Below are 16,083 nucleotides of genomic sequence, written 5' to 3' on the forward strand. Positions count from 1 at the left end.
CTTAACGTTACACTAGAGTTACCCAGCTAACATCTACCTACCTGTCAGATGATTAGGCTATCCAGGTATGGTATCCCAAATTAGCGACACATCCCTCACAAATATGTGATGCAGCATGATCGTCAAGCCAAGCCCTCTTGATTTAACTGGACTATACTGTAGTGTGCACCTGTTGAAAACTCAAAAAGGCAGGTGCCAATCCTGTTCACACATTAGATTCTTGTTGCAGCCCAGAAGCTGTACCATGCTCCATTCATCTGTGATTGTGTTCGCAGGGGTCACAGTGACACCTAACTAATGCCAAGGCTAAAGTTTAGATTCCTGGTTAGACAGGAACCAAGTGTAGCCTCCCTGTATGTGAGTGTTCTACAACTTTGCCAAGAGGTCTGGACCTCTGTTAGCAGTTTTGCTTGCTGGTTCAAGATCCACTCCAACTGTTCCACCTTAATAACACTACATCGATCACACAAACCTGCATTGTGTAGGGCAGGCTAGCTTTCTGTCAGAACCATCAGTCACTGTCTGATGGGTTGAGTATGCTCCAGTGAATAGGCCAACTAAGGATTATAGCAAACCAACCCACCTCTCATGCCAGACTTGCTATGTCTGTGAAAGCGGATATCAAAGCATATTCTATTCTATTAGTATCAGATTCTCTCTCTCTCCTGCTCTCCCTCTCCCGCTCATACACTCCCTCTAACTGCTCTGATCTGGAAAAAACTGCTTTCCTAATGTGCATCCGGATCAGAGCGGCTGACATCGATATCATAGAAGGCGCACAGTAATGAACTGTCAGAACAATTGGTTTGTTTGAGAGGAAGAAAGAGAAAGACAGAGCGAAAGGAAATGAAAGCTTTGTTTTAGTCAGTGGTGAAACAGACACCTCGGGCTGGAATATTGTAGTACCGCAGCACACAACTCAGTGTTTGGGAATTGGGAAGAGAGAGAGAGAGTAGGAAAGAGAGGGTAGGAGAGACAGAGAGAGGGTAGGAGAGGGTCTGAGAGAGAGGGTAGGAGAGAATGGGTAGGAGAGGGTCTGAGAGAGAGGGTAGGAGAGAAAGGGTAGGAGAGGGTCTGAGAGAGAGGGTAGGAGAGAAAGGGTAGGAGAGAGAGGGTAGGAGAGGGTCTGAGAGAGAGGGTAGGAGAGAAAGGGTAGAAGAGAGGGGGAGCATTAATTGTAAGATTTGCTTACTTGTCAATAGCTCATTGATTTGAATTGAGAAGGAGGGAAAAATAAAGAGGGAGAGAAGATGCAAGAAAGGCATCTTGACCATTAAAGCCAATTGCATTTCCAGTAGTCAGAGCCTAGCTACCCTACAACCCTACACTCTTAGAAAAATTTTGCTATCTAGAACCAGAAAGGGTTCTTCAGCTGTCCCCATAGGATAACCCTTTGAAGAACCCCTTTTGGTTCCAGGTAGAACCCTTTTGGGTTCTATGTAATACCCTTTCCTCGGAGGGTTCTACATGGAACCCAAAAGAGTTCTACCTGGAACCAAAAAGGGTTCTACATGGAACCAAAAAGGGTTCTCCTATGGGGAGAGCCGCAGAACCCTTTTGGAACCCTTTTTTCTAAGAGTGTACATTACAGTAGGAGTACTGCCCGCTTTTACAGCAGGTGGTAAATGTAGGCCTAAGCTTAGACTGCTGACTGAAGAACTGCACTGTCTGGAGGTCATAGGCTTAGAGAGGATTTAATAAATATTTCATATTGTTGTGTAATAGGACTAACAATGTTCTGCTTTGTCACTCAGCTCTTTTAGAAATATAGAGGCAGTAGACATAGCCTACCATACATATAACTACAAGTTTCCACCATGCTTATAGTCACTCCATCTTAATGATGGGGGGGGGGGGGGCTTTTTGGCACTCACTGTGACTCACTGCAACTTTGCGAGTTTGTGACTCCAATGATTGATTATGTAATTTTGTTGATTGGTGGACCTTTATGTTTATGTGGCTGTAAAAGGTTGGTTGATTTACAAGGCAAGCTAATGGCTTTTAACCCCTCTCTTTCTTTCTTGCTCTCTCCACTCTTCCTCCATACCATCCCCCCCTCTCTCTCCCAGGTGATGTGCGGCTCTCCCAGATGGAAGCAGGGATTCCATCAGAGGAGGAGGGTGGTGTGGCTCGCCCCCTAGTCCCTGTGCCTGGGGTTGGGGCGGGGTCAGGGGGGTGTGAGGGAGGGGGAGGACAGACCCAAACACAGCCTCAGGTCCAGGCTACAGCAGTACCATATGTGGAGAGAGAGACCTGGACCAGACAGATGGACTTCATCATGTCCTGTGTGGGCTTCGCTGTGGGGCTGGGCAACGTGTGGCGCTTCCCTTACCTCTGCTACAAGAACGGTGGAGGTGAGCTCACACACACACACAATGTATATACACACACAAAAACAAACCAACAAACAGTATACTCACACACATCTTCAGCATATGCACAGCACACACAGACATACTCAGACTTAATTAAACACACTGAAACAGACTTGCACTCAGCATATGCACACACCCTCACTGACACTGTCACAAACTCCTACATAATGACACCCCAATTATTTAATATGCAAAACAAACAGTTGGACTGATATGACGGAAAGGCAATTTGAAGTAAAGAGAAAGAGGGAGTAAAGAGAAAGAGGGAGGAAAGAGAAAGAGAGAGGGAGGGAGGGAGGAGAGAAGAGATAGAGGGAGACCAAGCAGGGCTTGCATGAGTGTACGCACGTAGCCGTAATAGCCATGCCCCTCATATGGTGACACTTGAGCACACTCCCCTCCTTTCTCTCATTCTCTTGCTACTGTAACCTGTCCTTTCCACCTTTGCTCTTTATTTCTTATCTCTCTGTCCCTCCTACTTTTATGAGATGTTTGAATAAAAGTGAGTGTTTTTTTCTCTCTCTCTCTCTCTCTCTCTCTCTCTCTCTCTCTCTCTCTCTCTCTCTCTCTCTCTCTCTCTCTCTCTCTCTCTCCCTCTTCTGTCTTGTGACCCCTGACTATGATACCCACCTTCTCATATCGTTTAACAATGGCCTGCCTCACACAGTCAACCCCCCCCCCCCCTGCACCCTGCACACAAAGGTGCTTTCTCCTCTCCTCCCCTGATAGTAAGGGACATATGGATGCATGTCACACAATAAGCGTCCTGTGCCCGTCCTTCCCTCTGTGTCAGCAGTGCCACTGCGACGCCACGTTTGGTGTCCTTGACCAACCCAGGCCAGGGGACGTCTCGTAACACAACATCGGCATCAGATAAGACTGAGTACTGGGCACTCACAGGCTCTCAGACCTGTTCTCTTTACTCAAACAAACACCCACCGACGGATATTTGACTGACTAAAGTGGAGGACAGATAGAGGCAATTAATTTGAAGGGGATTGTTGTTTTTATATTGAACCCTGTTGTCCTATATTTAGTCTAGTCTATACTTTGAGAGAAGTTAATGTGTGAAATGATGATGGAGAGTCTAATACAGTAGTGGCTTAGGGAAAATCATTATTATTTTTCATTCTTTCTTTTTTGTCTTTCCAAACCTCTTTAATCCATTCAGTCTTCCTAATCTCTCTCTCTCTCTCTCTCTCTCTCTCTCTCTCTCTCTCTCTCTCTCTCTCTCTCTCGCTCTCGCTCTCGCTCTCGCTCTCGCTCTCGCTCTCGCTCTCTCTCTCGCTCTCGCTCTCGTTCTCTCCTTATCCCACTCCCCCCCTCCTCTCTCTCTCTCTCTCTCTCTCTCTCTGAACTCTTCCTTATATGGCTTCGGCTGTCTGATCTCAGTGAATGAGACGGGGAGAAGGAGGGAGACGGAGAGGGAGAGAATCAGAATGTCCCTATCACCAGATGAGATCATTGTGTTTTCATGTCTCAGATCTCTATTTTCTCCTCTTCTTTATCACCTTATCATCCAATTTTCCGGTCCATCTTTCCTTCTTACATTCTCCTGTTATGATACCTCTCTTTTTTTTCTCCACATCTGAACAGCCAGTCTCCTCCCTGTGTCATTCTCATGTGACTCCCTTCCTTCTAAGTATTGGTATGGTCCTCTGTATATAGTTTCATCATACCGAACATACCAATATCTCTGGGGTGGGGGGTTTGGATGAATGTTGTGTTTGTTTTGTCGCTGTACTTCCAGTTTTAGAGGTGTTTTGTTGCTAAGGCATGTTAGGAAGCTGCAGTGGCAGTAAAAACTAGCGCATCAGATTAAAAACAAATTGATTTATGATGTAGCTGTTGACCTTCTCCTTTGTTGTTGTCAGCTTTGCTCTGTTCTATTTGATGATCTATTTCTGCTTTATGTGTTTGCCAAATAAAATTATCTCAGATAAAAGTATCCCAAGTAAAATACATTATATATACAAACGTATGTGGACACCCCTTCAAATGAGTGTATTCGGCTATTTCAGCCACACCAGTTGCTGAAAGGTGTATAAAATTGAGCACACAGCCATGCAATCTCCATAGACAAACATTGGCAGTAGAATGGCCTTACTGAAGAGCTCACAGACTTTCAATGTGGCAGTGTCATAGGATGTCACCTTTCCAACAAGTCAGCTTGTCAAATTTCTGCGCTGCTGCCCTGGTCAGCTGCCCCGGTCAACTGTAAGTGCTGTTATTGTGAAGTGGAAACATCTAGGAGCAACAACGGCACAGCCACGAAGTGGTAGGCCACAGAAGCTCACAGAACGGGACTGCCGAGTGCTGAAGGCGTCACTACAGACCCGGGTTCGATCCCAGGCTGTGTCACAACCGGCCGTGACCGGGAGTCCCATAGGGCGGAGCACAATTGGCCCAGCGTCGTCCGGGTTAGGGGATGGTTTGGCCGGGGGGGCTTTACTTGGCTCATCGCGCTCTAGCGACTCCTTGTGGCGGGACAGGCACCTGCAGGCTGACTTCGGTCGTCAGTTGAACAGTGTTTCCTCCAACACATTGATGCGGCTGGCTTCCAGGTTAAGCGGGCGAGTGTTAAGAAGCGCAGTTTGGCGGGTCATGTTTCGGAGGACAAATTACTCGACCTTCGCCTTTCCCAAGCCCGTTAGAGAGTTGCAGCGATGAGATAAGATCGTAATTGGATCGCAATTGGATATCACGAAATTGGGGAGAAAAAGGGGGTAAAAAACAATCAAAATCATATTTAATAATTTTAATCTGTCCTCGGTTGCAACACTCACTACCGAGTTCCAAACTGCCTCTGGAAGCAACGTCAGCACAAGAACTGTTCGCCGGGAGCTTCATGAAATGGGTTTCCATGGCCGAGCAGCCGCACACAACCCTAATATCACCATGTGCAATGCCAAGCGTCGGCTGGAGTGGTGTAAAGCTCGCCGCCATTGGACTCTGGATAATTTGTTTACATTTTAGTCATTTAGCAGACGCTCTTATCCAGAGTGACTTACAATTAGTGAGTGCATACATTTTGGAGCAGTGGAAACGCGTTCTCTGGAGTGATGAATCACGCTTCACCATCTGGCAGTACGATGGACAACTCTGGGTTTAGCGGATGCCAGGAGAACGCTATCTGGCCCAATGAATTGTGCCAACTGTACATTTTGGTGGAGGAGGAATAATGGTCTGGGGCTGTTTTTCATGGTTCGGGCTAGGCCCCTTAGTTCCAATGAAGGGAAATCTTAATGCTGCAGCATACAATGACATTCGAGACGATTCTGTGCTTCCAACTTTGTGGCAACCGTTTAGGGAAGGCCCTTTCCTGTTTCAGCATGACAATGCCCCCGTGCACAAAGTGAGGTCCATACAGAAATGGTTTGTCGAGATCAGTGTAGAAGAACTTGACTGGCCTGCACAGAGCCCTGACCGCAACCCTATCGAACACCTTTGGGATGAATTGGAACGCCGACTGCGAGCCAGGCCTAATTGCTCAACATCAGTGCCCGACCTCACTAATGCTCTTGTGGCTGAACGGAAGCAAGTCCCCACAGCAATGTTCCAACATCTAATGGAAAGCCTTCCCAGAAGAGTGGAGGCTGGGGGGGACCAACTCCATATTAATGCCCATGATTTTGGAATGAGATATTCGGCGAGCCGGTGTCCACATACTTTTGGTCATGTAATGTATGTATGCATCCAAAGGTGACATTTTCATTTCACCTCAAGCTTTTGAGTCAGTTATACTGTAAAAGGGACATATAGGAAGGTTATATTTTACAAGCAAGAATCCCTCCTAGTGTACTTTCACTTTTACTGGCTGTCTCTTTCTCATTCTCTTTCATTCTCTCTCCTTATCCAACCTACTTTCTATCTTTCTCTCTCTCCAAAAGACAATGCCAGGCACTCATGCCCAAACACTAAAGGAATTATCTCCCTCTCCCTCTCAATACACCTCCTCTTTATCTATGGCCTTGTCTACCCTCCTCTCCTCCTCCCCTCCTCCCGCTCTCTCTCTCTTTCTCTCACTCACTCAATCTGGCCTTCCTTCTCTCCTCCCTTGTCACTGCAATGCAATAACATTATGCTAGATACGTTTTAGCCTAAATGCCAGCTCTAGTTCTTCAGCTTGCGATACGTCTCGCTTTCTCTCTCCCTCCCTCTCTTAGTCTCTCTCGCTCTCTCTCTCATGAGCATGTAGAAATATAAATCTGTTATTGAGAGACTTGTATCTGTCCACAACAAGTTGAACACTAGATATACAAGTATGCACTAAGCCTATATTTGCTAGATTTGTCACATAATAGAGGTTGTGTTGGGTTGTATGTTAGTGAAATATAGCCTATGTGTTGTGTAGCGTGTGGAGTTGTGTTGCTAATGTGTGTGTGTTGCGTGTTGTAGGCGTGTTCCTGATCCCCTACATGATTATTGTGTTCATCGGAGGTATTCCCGTGTTCTTCCTGGAAATCGCTCTTGGTCAGTTCATGAAGCAAGGAGGGGTCTCTGCATGGAACATTGCCCCTCTCTTTAAAGGTACTGTAATGTGAATGTGTGTGTTTATTACATTAATGGAGAGTGAATAAATGTTTCTGAGGTAGGTTTTTTCTTGTTTTATTCTGCAACCCCTCTTTCTCACACATCCTTTCTCGTCCCCCTATAATATAGGCTAGCATTTGGTTGTTCAAACCACAAATTTAGTCATAGATGTTGCCATTATGTAACTGAAACAACTGTCAGAACAACAGTTTTCTCGCAACAAGACTTGATTAATGAAATTTTGACATAAGAGCTGTTGTGAATATGTTGATTCTGTTAGAACTTGCAGTCCAGCTCCTCTGTCACATCATGGCATCATCATCAACTTCCAACCTACACTCAGTGGCCAGTTCACGAAAATGGTTCACTCCTACAGACATTGAGTCACGTGGCCGTGGCTTGTTATATAAAGCAGGCAGACGGGCATCAAGGCATTCAGTTACTGTTCGATTGAACGTTAGAATGATCAAAACGAATGACCTAAATGACTTTGTGCGTGGTATGATCGTCGGTGCCAGGCGCACCGGTTCCAGTATCTCAGAAACGTCTGGCCTCCTGAGCTTTTCACGCACGACAGTGTCTAAAGTTTCCCGAGAATGGTGCGATAAACAAAAAACATCCAGCAGGCGGCAGTCCTGTGAGCGAAAACAACTCGTTGATGAGAAATTGAAGGAGAATGGCAAGAATCGTGCAAGCTAACAGGCCGGCCACAAACAGGCAAATAATGGCGCAGTACAACAGTGGTGTGCAGAACCACATCTTGGAACGCACAACTTGTCAGTCCTTGTCACGGATGGGCTATTGCAGCAGACGACCACACCAGATTTCACTCCTATCAACTAAAAACAAGAAGAAGCGGCTCCAGTGGGCACGCGATCACCAACACTGGAAAATTGAGGCGTGGAAAAACATTGCCTGGTCCAACGAATCCCGGGTCCTGTTGCGTCATGCTGATGGCAGAGTCAGGATTTGGCATAAGCAGCATGAGTCCATGGCCCCATCCTGCCTGGTGTCAACGGTACATGCTGGTGACGGTGGTGTAATGGTGTGGGGAATGTTTTCCTGGCACACGTTAGGTTCCTTGATACCAATTGAGCAACGTTTCCATGCCCTGAATAATTCAGGCTGTTCTGGAGGCAAAGGGGGGTCTGACCCAATGCTAGATGGGTGTACCTAATAAACTGGCCACTGTGTTTATATTCACAAAAGCCTTTGGTTATTGTAAATAAGCATCTGTTCTTCATTGACCTGCCTGGTAAAGTAAAGGTTTAATTAAAATCAATTTCAAATCAATTTCATTATTTCATTATTTAAATCTTGTGAAGAGAACTATTTTCCTGACAGCTTTTCCCCTAGGCAGTATAGGTGCCACAAAGCGGTACCCTTACCTTATTAGTGCTGGCACACAGTATTTGAATTTTGGAACTTGATCTTCATAGATGTTGTTTAATGGAGATGCAATTCATTTTTCTGAATGAGGTTTTTTCTTTTTTTGTTCTCCAACCCCTCAATTTTTCTGACTCACATATCCTTCCTCTAAATGTTTGTCCTTATGTTATCCACTGTACATCCCCCCATCCTCCACTCATTCTCATTCCCCCTCTCTCTCTCTCTCTCCCCAGGTCTTGGCCTGGCCTCCATGGTGATAGTGTTCTTCTGTAACACCTACTACATTATGATCCTGGTGTGGGGCCTGTACTTCCTGCTTCACTCCTTCACCAACCCGTTACCCTGGGCTACCTGCGGACACCCCTGGAACACCCTCAACTGCACCGAAAACTTCCGCCGGGCTTGCCACAACCGCAGCGCCCTGCCTCTCCTCTCCTCCACCCCCGATCCCTCTAACCCCACCTCCCTCCTCTCGTCCATGGTATCCTCCCCACTCAACCTCTCATCCTCTACTCTGCTCCTCTTCAACGGCAGCTGCGTGGAACCAGAGGGCATGCGCTCGCCAGTCATTGAGTTCTGGGAGTAAGTGATCTGTGGTCTGTTGTGTTGGGTTGGTCATAGGGCTGACTACCTAACCATAGGTTATTGGTTGTCTATCTGTCCATTCTTTTCATCTGACCTTTCTCTCTCTCTCCCTCTCTCTCTCTCTCTCTCTTTCTCTCTCTCTGTGTGTGTCAGGCGTAAGGTGCTGCGTCTCTCTGGTGGTCTGGATGAGCCTGGTGACATCAGCTCTCACATGGTCCTCTGTCTGATCGCCACCTGGGTTATTGTTTACTTCTGCATCTGGAAGGGAGTCAAAGGCACAGGCAAGGTCAGTGAACGTGTGTGTGTGTGTGTGGGTGTAAGGATATGTCTCGTGCTTTGCTTAGCTTAAGTTAAGGTAAGATACAGGGTTTTTTCAGCATAGAAAAGTATTTTTGGTCCAAACAGTATAAAAACAAAACATGTAGCTACATTAACAAGAATGGAATCTCTGTGTTCTTGTGAGTGTAGCTTTAGAGCTTTGTCCATTCTCCACTTTGCCCTCTGACCCCAAAGCAGCTTTAGTACAGATCATAATGTCTAGACTGACAAATATAATCAGACACACTTATAAGCACACATGTAAAATCAACTAATACAGTGAGGGAAAAAAGTATTTGATCCCCTGCTGATTTTGTACGTTTGCCCACTGACAAAGACATTATCAGTCTAAAATTTTAATGGTAGGTTTATTTGAACAGTGAGAGACAGAATAACAACAAACAAATCCTGAAAAACGCATGTCAAAAATGTTATACATTTATTTGCATTTTAATGAGGGAAATAAGTATTTGACCCCCTCTCAATCAGAAAGATTTCTGGCTCCCAGGTGTCTTTTATACAGGTAACAAGCTGAGATTAGGAGCACACTCTTAAAGGGAGTGCTCCTAATCTCAGTTTGTTACCTGTACAAAAGACACCTGTCCACAGAAGCAATCAATCAATCAGATTCCAAACTCTCCACCATGGCCAAGACCAAAGAGCTCTCCAAGGATGTCATGGACAAGATTGTAGACCTACACAAGGCTGGAATGGGCTACAAGACCATCGCCAAGCAGCTTGGTGAGAAGGTGACAGCAGTTGGTGCGATTATTCGCAAATGGAAGAAACACTAAAGACCTGTCAATCTCCCTCGGCCTGGGGCTCCATGCAAGATCTCACCTCGTGGAATTGCAATGATCATGAGAATGGTGAGGAATCAGCCCAGAACTACACAGGAGGATCTTGTCAATGATCTCAAGGCAGCTGGGACCATGGTCACCAAGAAAACAATTGGTAACACACTACGCCGTGAAGGACTGAAATCCTGCAGCGCCCGCAAGGTCCCCCTGCTCAAGAAAGCACATATACAGGCCCGTCTGAAGTTTGCCAATGAACATCTGAATGATTCAGAGGAGAACTGGGTGAAAGTGTTGTGGTCAGATGAGACCAAAATGGAGCTCTTTGGCATCAACTCAACTCGCCGTGTTTGGAGGAGGAGGAATGCTGCCTATGACCCCAAGAACACCATCCCCACCGTCAAACATGGAGGTGGAAACATTATGCTTTGGGGGTGTTTTTCTGCTAAGGGGACAGGACAATTTCACCGCATCAAAGGGACGATGGACGAGGCCATGTACCGTCAAATCTTGGGTGAGAACCTCCTTCCCTCAGCCAGGGCATTGAAAATGGGTCGTGGATGGGTATTCCAGCATGACTATGACCCAAAACACACGGCCAAGGCAACAAAGGTGTGGCTCAAGAAGAAGCACATTAAGGTCCTGGAGTGGCCTAGCCAGTCTCCAGACATTAATCCCATAGAAAATCTGTGGAGGGAGCTGAAGGTTCAAGTTGCCAAACGTCAGCCTCGAAACCTTAATGACTTGGAGAAGATCTGCAAAAGAGGAGTGGGCCAAAATCCCTCCTGAGATGTGTGCAAACCTGGTGGCCAATTACAAGAAACGTCTGACCAACAAGGGTTTTGCTACCAAGTACTAAGTAATGTTTTGCAGAGGGGTCAAATACTTATTTCCCTCATTAAAATGCAAATCAATTTATAAAATTTTTGACATGTGTTTTTCTGGATTTTTTTGTTGTTATTCTGTCTCTCACTGTTCAAATAAACCTACCATTAAAATTATAGACTGATCATGTATTTGTCAGTGGGCAAACGTACAAAATCAGCAGGGGATCAAATACTTTTTTCCCTCACTGTATGTGTGACTGGAAAAACACTCGTTCTCTTGAGTACGTTCTTGTGAGGACGAGAGTGTGGAGAATGCATAAAACATTACATTTCAGAATCACTCGCATTCCCCCTACTGTATTACCTCCCGCTGCACCTCCCCATTCACAGAACCTTCTTCCAGCGAGGTTAATGGCAACAAGAGCGACAAAACCAGATACAGTGCATTCGGAAAGTATTCAGACCCCTTGACTTTTTCCAAATGTTGTTACGTTACAGCCTTATTCCAAAATGGATTAAAATAATAATAATGTCCTCATCAATCTACACACAATACCCCATAATGACAAAGCAAAAACAGGTTTTTAGAATTTTTTGCAAATTTATAAAAAACAACAACCCTGAAATATCACATTTACATAAGTATTCAGACCCTTTACTCAGTACTTTGTTGAAGCACCTTTGGCAGCGATTACAGCCTCAAGTCTTCTTGGGTATGATGCTACAAGCTTGGCACACCTGTATTTGGGGAGTTTCTCCCATTCTTCTCTGCAGATCCTCTCCAGCTCTGTCAGGTTGTATGGGGAGCGTCGCTGCACAGCTATTTTCAGGTCTCTCCAGAGATGTTAGATTGGGTTCAAGTCCGGGCTCTGGCTGGGCCACTCAGTGACATTCAGAGACTTGTCCCGAAGCCACTCCTGCATTATCTTGGCTGTGTGCTTAGGGTTGTTGTCCTGTCGGCAGGTGAACCTTTTCCCCAGTCTGAGGTCCTGAGCGCTATGGAGCATGATGCTGCCACCACCATGCTTCACCGTAAGGGTGGTGGCAAGTTTCCTCCAGACGTAACGCTTGGCATTCAGGCCAAAGAGTTCAATCTTGGTTTCATCAGACCAGAGAATCTTGTTTCTCATGGTCTGAGAGTCCTTTACGTGCCTTTTGGCAAACTCCAAGCGGGCTGTCATGTGCCTTTTACTGAGGAGTGGCTTCCGTCTGGCCCCTCTACCATAAACGCCTGATTGGTGGAGTGCTGCAGAGATGATTGTCCTTCTGGAAGGTTCTCCCATTTCCACAGAGGAACTCTGGAGCTCTGTCAGAGTGACCATCGGGTTCTTGGTCACCTCCCTGACCAAGATCCTTCTCCCCCCGATTGCTCAGTTTGGCCGGGCGGCCAGCTCTAGGAGGAGTCTTGGTGGTTCCAAACTTCTTCCATTCAATAATGATTGAGACCACTGTGTTCTTGGGGACCTTCAATGCTGCAGAAATGTTTTGGTACACTTTCCCAGAAGAGCTGTATGGACAATTCCTTCGACCTCATGGCTTGGTTTTGCTCTGACATGCACTGTCAACTGTGGGACCTTATATAGACTGGTGTGTGCCTTTCCAAATCATGTCCAATCAACTGAATATATCACAGGTGGACTCCAATCAAGTTGTAGAAACATTTCAAGGATGATAAATGCACCTGAGCTCAATTTCAAGTCTCATAGCAAAGGGCCTGAATACTTATGTAAATAAGGTATTTCTGTTTTTTATTTTTGCACACAAAAAATATAATCTGTTTTCGCTTTGTCATTATGGGGTATTGTGTGTATATTGATGAGGAAACTGTTTGTTTATTTAATCCATTTTAGAATAAGGCTGTAACGTAACAAAATGTGGGAAAAGTCAAGGGGTCTGAATACTTTCCGAATGCATTGTATACCAGTGTTTCCGCTGCATTCATTTTGCTGTGGGGCTGTGCCACGGCAGAATCATTGCCGCCACGCAACAAAAAATATATAGAACATGAACAAATATTTCTGCTGAGGCGCATTTTGAAGATGCTAGAACATTCCACGTGTACTTTTCCTCTGCAAACAAAACAAGTAATTAATAGAAAAATCTAACAACCCCATAGTAGAATAGTTTATTTACCTAGTCGGCTTGTTGTTGTGTTCTATGCTAGATAAATATTCCTCTTGTGGCGCATTCATGTTATACATGTGGTCCTCTGTAGCTCAGCTGGTAGAGCACGGCGCTTGTAACACCAAGGTAGTGGGTTCGATCCCCGGGACCACCCATACACAAAAAATGTATGCACGCATGACTGTAAGTCGCTTTGGATAAAAGCGTCTGCTAAATGGCATATTATTATATTATATTATACAGTGGCTTGCGAAAGTATTCACCCCCCCTTGGCATTTTTCCTATTTTGTTGCCTTACAACCTGGAATTAAAATTGATTTTTGTGGGGTTTGTATCATTTGATTTACACAACATGCCTACCACTTTGAAGATGGAAAATATTTTTTGGGGTGAAAAAAACAAGACAAAAAAACAGAAAACTTGAGCGTGCATAACTATTCACCCCCCCCCCAAAGTCAATACTTTGTATAGCCACCTTTTGCAGCAATTACAGCTGCAAGTCTCTTGGGGTATGTCTCTATAAGCTTGGCACATCTAGGCACTGGGATTTTTGCCCATTCTTCAAGGCAAAACTGCTCCAGCTCCTTCAAGTTGGATGGGTTCCGCTGGTGTACAGCAATCTTTATGTCATACCACATATTCTCAATTGGATTGAGGTCTGGGCTTTGACTAGGCCATTCCAAGACATTTAAATGTTTCCCCTTAAACCACTCGAGTGTTGCTTTAGCAGTATGCGTAGGGTCATTGTCCTGCTGGAAGGTGAACCTCCGTCCCAGTCTAAAATCTCTGGAAGACTGAAACAGGTTTCCCTCAAGAATTTCCCTGTATTTAGCGCCATCCATCATTCCTTCAATTCTGACCAGTTTCCCAGTCCCTGCCGATGAAAAACATCCCCACAGCATGATGCTGCCACCACCATGCTTCACTGTGTGGATGGTGTTCTCGGGGTGATGAGAGTTGTTGGGTTTGCGCCAGACATAGCGTTTTCCTTGATGGCCAAAAAGCTTAATTTTAGTCTCATCTGACCAGAGTACCTTCTTCCATGTGTTTGGGGAGTCTCCCACATGCCTTTTGGCGAACACCAAACTTGTTTGCTTATTTCTTTCTTTAAGCGATGGCTTTTTTCTGGCCACTGTGTAGTGTACGGCTTAAAGTGGTCCTATGGACAGATACTCCAATCTCCGCTGTGGAGCTTTGCAGCTCCTTCATGGTTATCTTTGGTCTCTTTGTTGCCTCTCTGATTAATGCCCTCCTTGCCTGGTCCGTGAGTTTTGGTGGGCGGCCCTCTCTTGGCAGGTATGTTGTGGTGCCATATTCTTTCCATTTTTTAATAATGGATTTAATGGTGCTCCGTGAGATGTTCAAAGTTTTGGATATTTTTTTATAACCCAACCCTGATCTGTACTTCTCCACAACTTTGTCCCTGACCTGTTTGGAGAGCTCCTTGGTCTTCATGGTGCAGCTTGCATGGTGGTGCTGCAGACTCTGGGGCCTTTCAGAACAGGTGTATATATACTGAGATCATGTGACAGATCATGTGACACTTAGATTGCACACAGGTGGACTTTATTTAACTAATTATGTGACTTCTGAAGGTAATTGGTTGCACCAGATCTTATTTAGGGGCTTCATAGCAAAGGGGGTGAATACATATGCATGCACCACTTTTCAGTTTTTTATGTTTAATAATTTTTTGAAACAAGTTACTTTTTTCATTCCACTTCACCAATTTGGACTATTTTTTGTATGTCTATTACATGAAATCCAAATAAAAATCCATTTAAATTACAGGTTGTAATGCAACAAAATAGGAAAAACACCAAGAGGGATGAATACTTTTGCAAGGCACTGTATGTGCCATACGAAAGGAAACATGCATTCTGACAAGCAGTCAATGCACAACAAAACAGCAGTTTTAATGGCTTTTGTTAAAAACAGGGGAATCCCAGCTTTCCATTCCTACTTTATTTATTTCTCAACTCCTAAATATGCGCAAACTGCGCAATTTTAAACCCAGGGTTTTTGCAGAAGCATGGTTAAGCACGTTACCACTCCGCAATTAGTAATGATTAGCCCAATAGGGTAAATGCAGATAGGCAACCCCATGCTTCAGCCTATTTATTTACACTTTGCTGCATCAGTTGAGCTAAAGGTGATCATGTTTATTGCTAATAGCATATCTGATAATATGGACCATGCGTAGGCTATATACTGTACATGGCCCATTATGTTAAAAACATTTTAACAAATAATTTTACCAATGTGTTATTGGGCTAATTTCTGGAGGTGGACATTATATTTTAGATGGTGTCAGCATACTTATTTTCATTCATTTTGGAGTAGAATGTCCTTTTAAAAAGTCACCAGAACTGAGCTCCTCAGTACTTCTACATAAGAATTATAGGAGGGACCTCTCCCCCCTCCCCCCTCCCCCTTCAACCCCACTCCGCGACCTTTTCCCCCCACTGCTACACATTTTTACAGAGGAAACACTGCTGTATACACAAAGCAATCATTTTACTTCATAATTATCAGCTAGCTATATGTGAATCGTAATAATCTAGCTAGCCAGCTAGTTAAACAGGCAAAAATGACCTACAAATAGTGTTATGCAAGGTAGATATCCATTTTTCTAGGGTAGCTAGCTACCAATTATTCGTGGCTAGCTAGTTGGCCAGTTAGCCCTATTGACTTACTATGATGGACTTACCCATTCACTGAACCTTCTTCCAGCCAGGACAAGATGTAAATTCTTCGTGGGTAGCTAGCTAGCTAATAATACTTTGTGGCTATCTGGCTAGCTAACAGTAGTAGCTAGCCAGTTAGCCCTATTGACATACTATTGGCTTGCGATCTACGTACACTACAGTGGGTATTGTAGGCAGGTAAACATGGCAAAATTAACACAGCATGTATTTATTAACTTATCAAAATAAAATATTGTAGTCAGGCAACATATCAGATGTGAATGGGCAACATCTCATTCTGATGTCAGTTTATTTTCTCTTGCTTCAGTTCAAATAATAATAGCCACCATTGATTTCAATACATTTGCAAATACTTTCTGTAAATACTTTCCAATGAAGCTTGCATCGATGCATGCTTCAAAATATGTACAAACGGAGTATGCAATCG

At 44.7% G+C, this 16,083-nt stretch overlaps 1 protein-coding gene across 1 annotated transcript in view; it reads left to right on the forward strand.

Moving 5' to 3' along the window:
* Positions 1-2,266: 2,266 nt before the first annotated feature.
* LOC311150253 (sodium- and chloride-dependent creatine transporter 1-like) overlaps positions 2,267-16,083 on the forward strand; it is a gene marked incomplete at its 5' end in the record, with an annotated part of 30,583 nt that continues 16,766 nt past the window's right edge. Inside the window, 4 exons of the mRNA XM_084187631.1 lie at positions 2,267-2,354; positions 6,774-6,905; positions 8,531-8,879; positions 9,036-9,168. Coding sequence (XP_084043757.1) covers positions 2,267-2,354; positions 6,774-6,905; positions 8,531-8,879; positions 9,036-9,168 — 702 coding nt within the window. The remainder of the gene's footprint in view (positions 2,355-6,773; positions 6,906-8,530; positions 8,880-9,035; positions 9,169-16,083) is intronic.

The sequence above is a fragment of the Coregonus lavaretus genome, assembly GCF_964263955.1.
Source record: "Coregonus lavaretus genome assembly, chromosome: 22".
Classification (NCBI taxonomy): Eukaryota; Metazoa; Chordata; class Actinopteri; order Salmoniformes; family Salmonidae; genus Coregonus; species Coregonus lavaretus.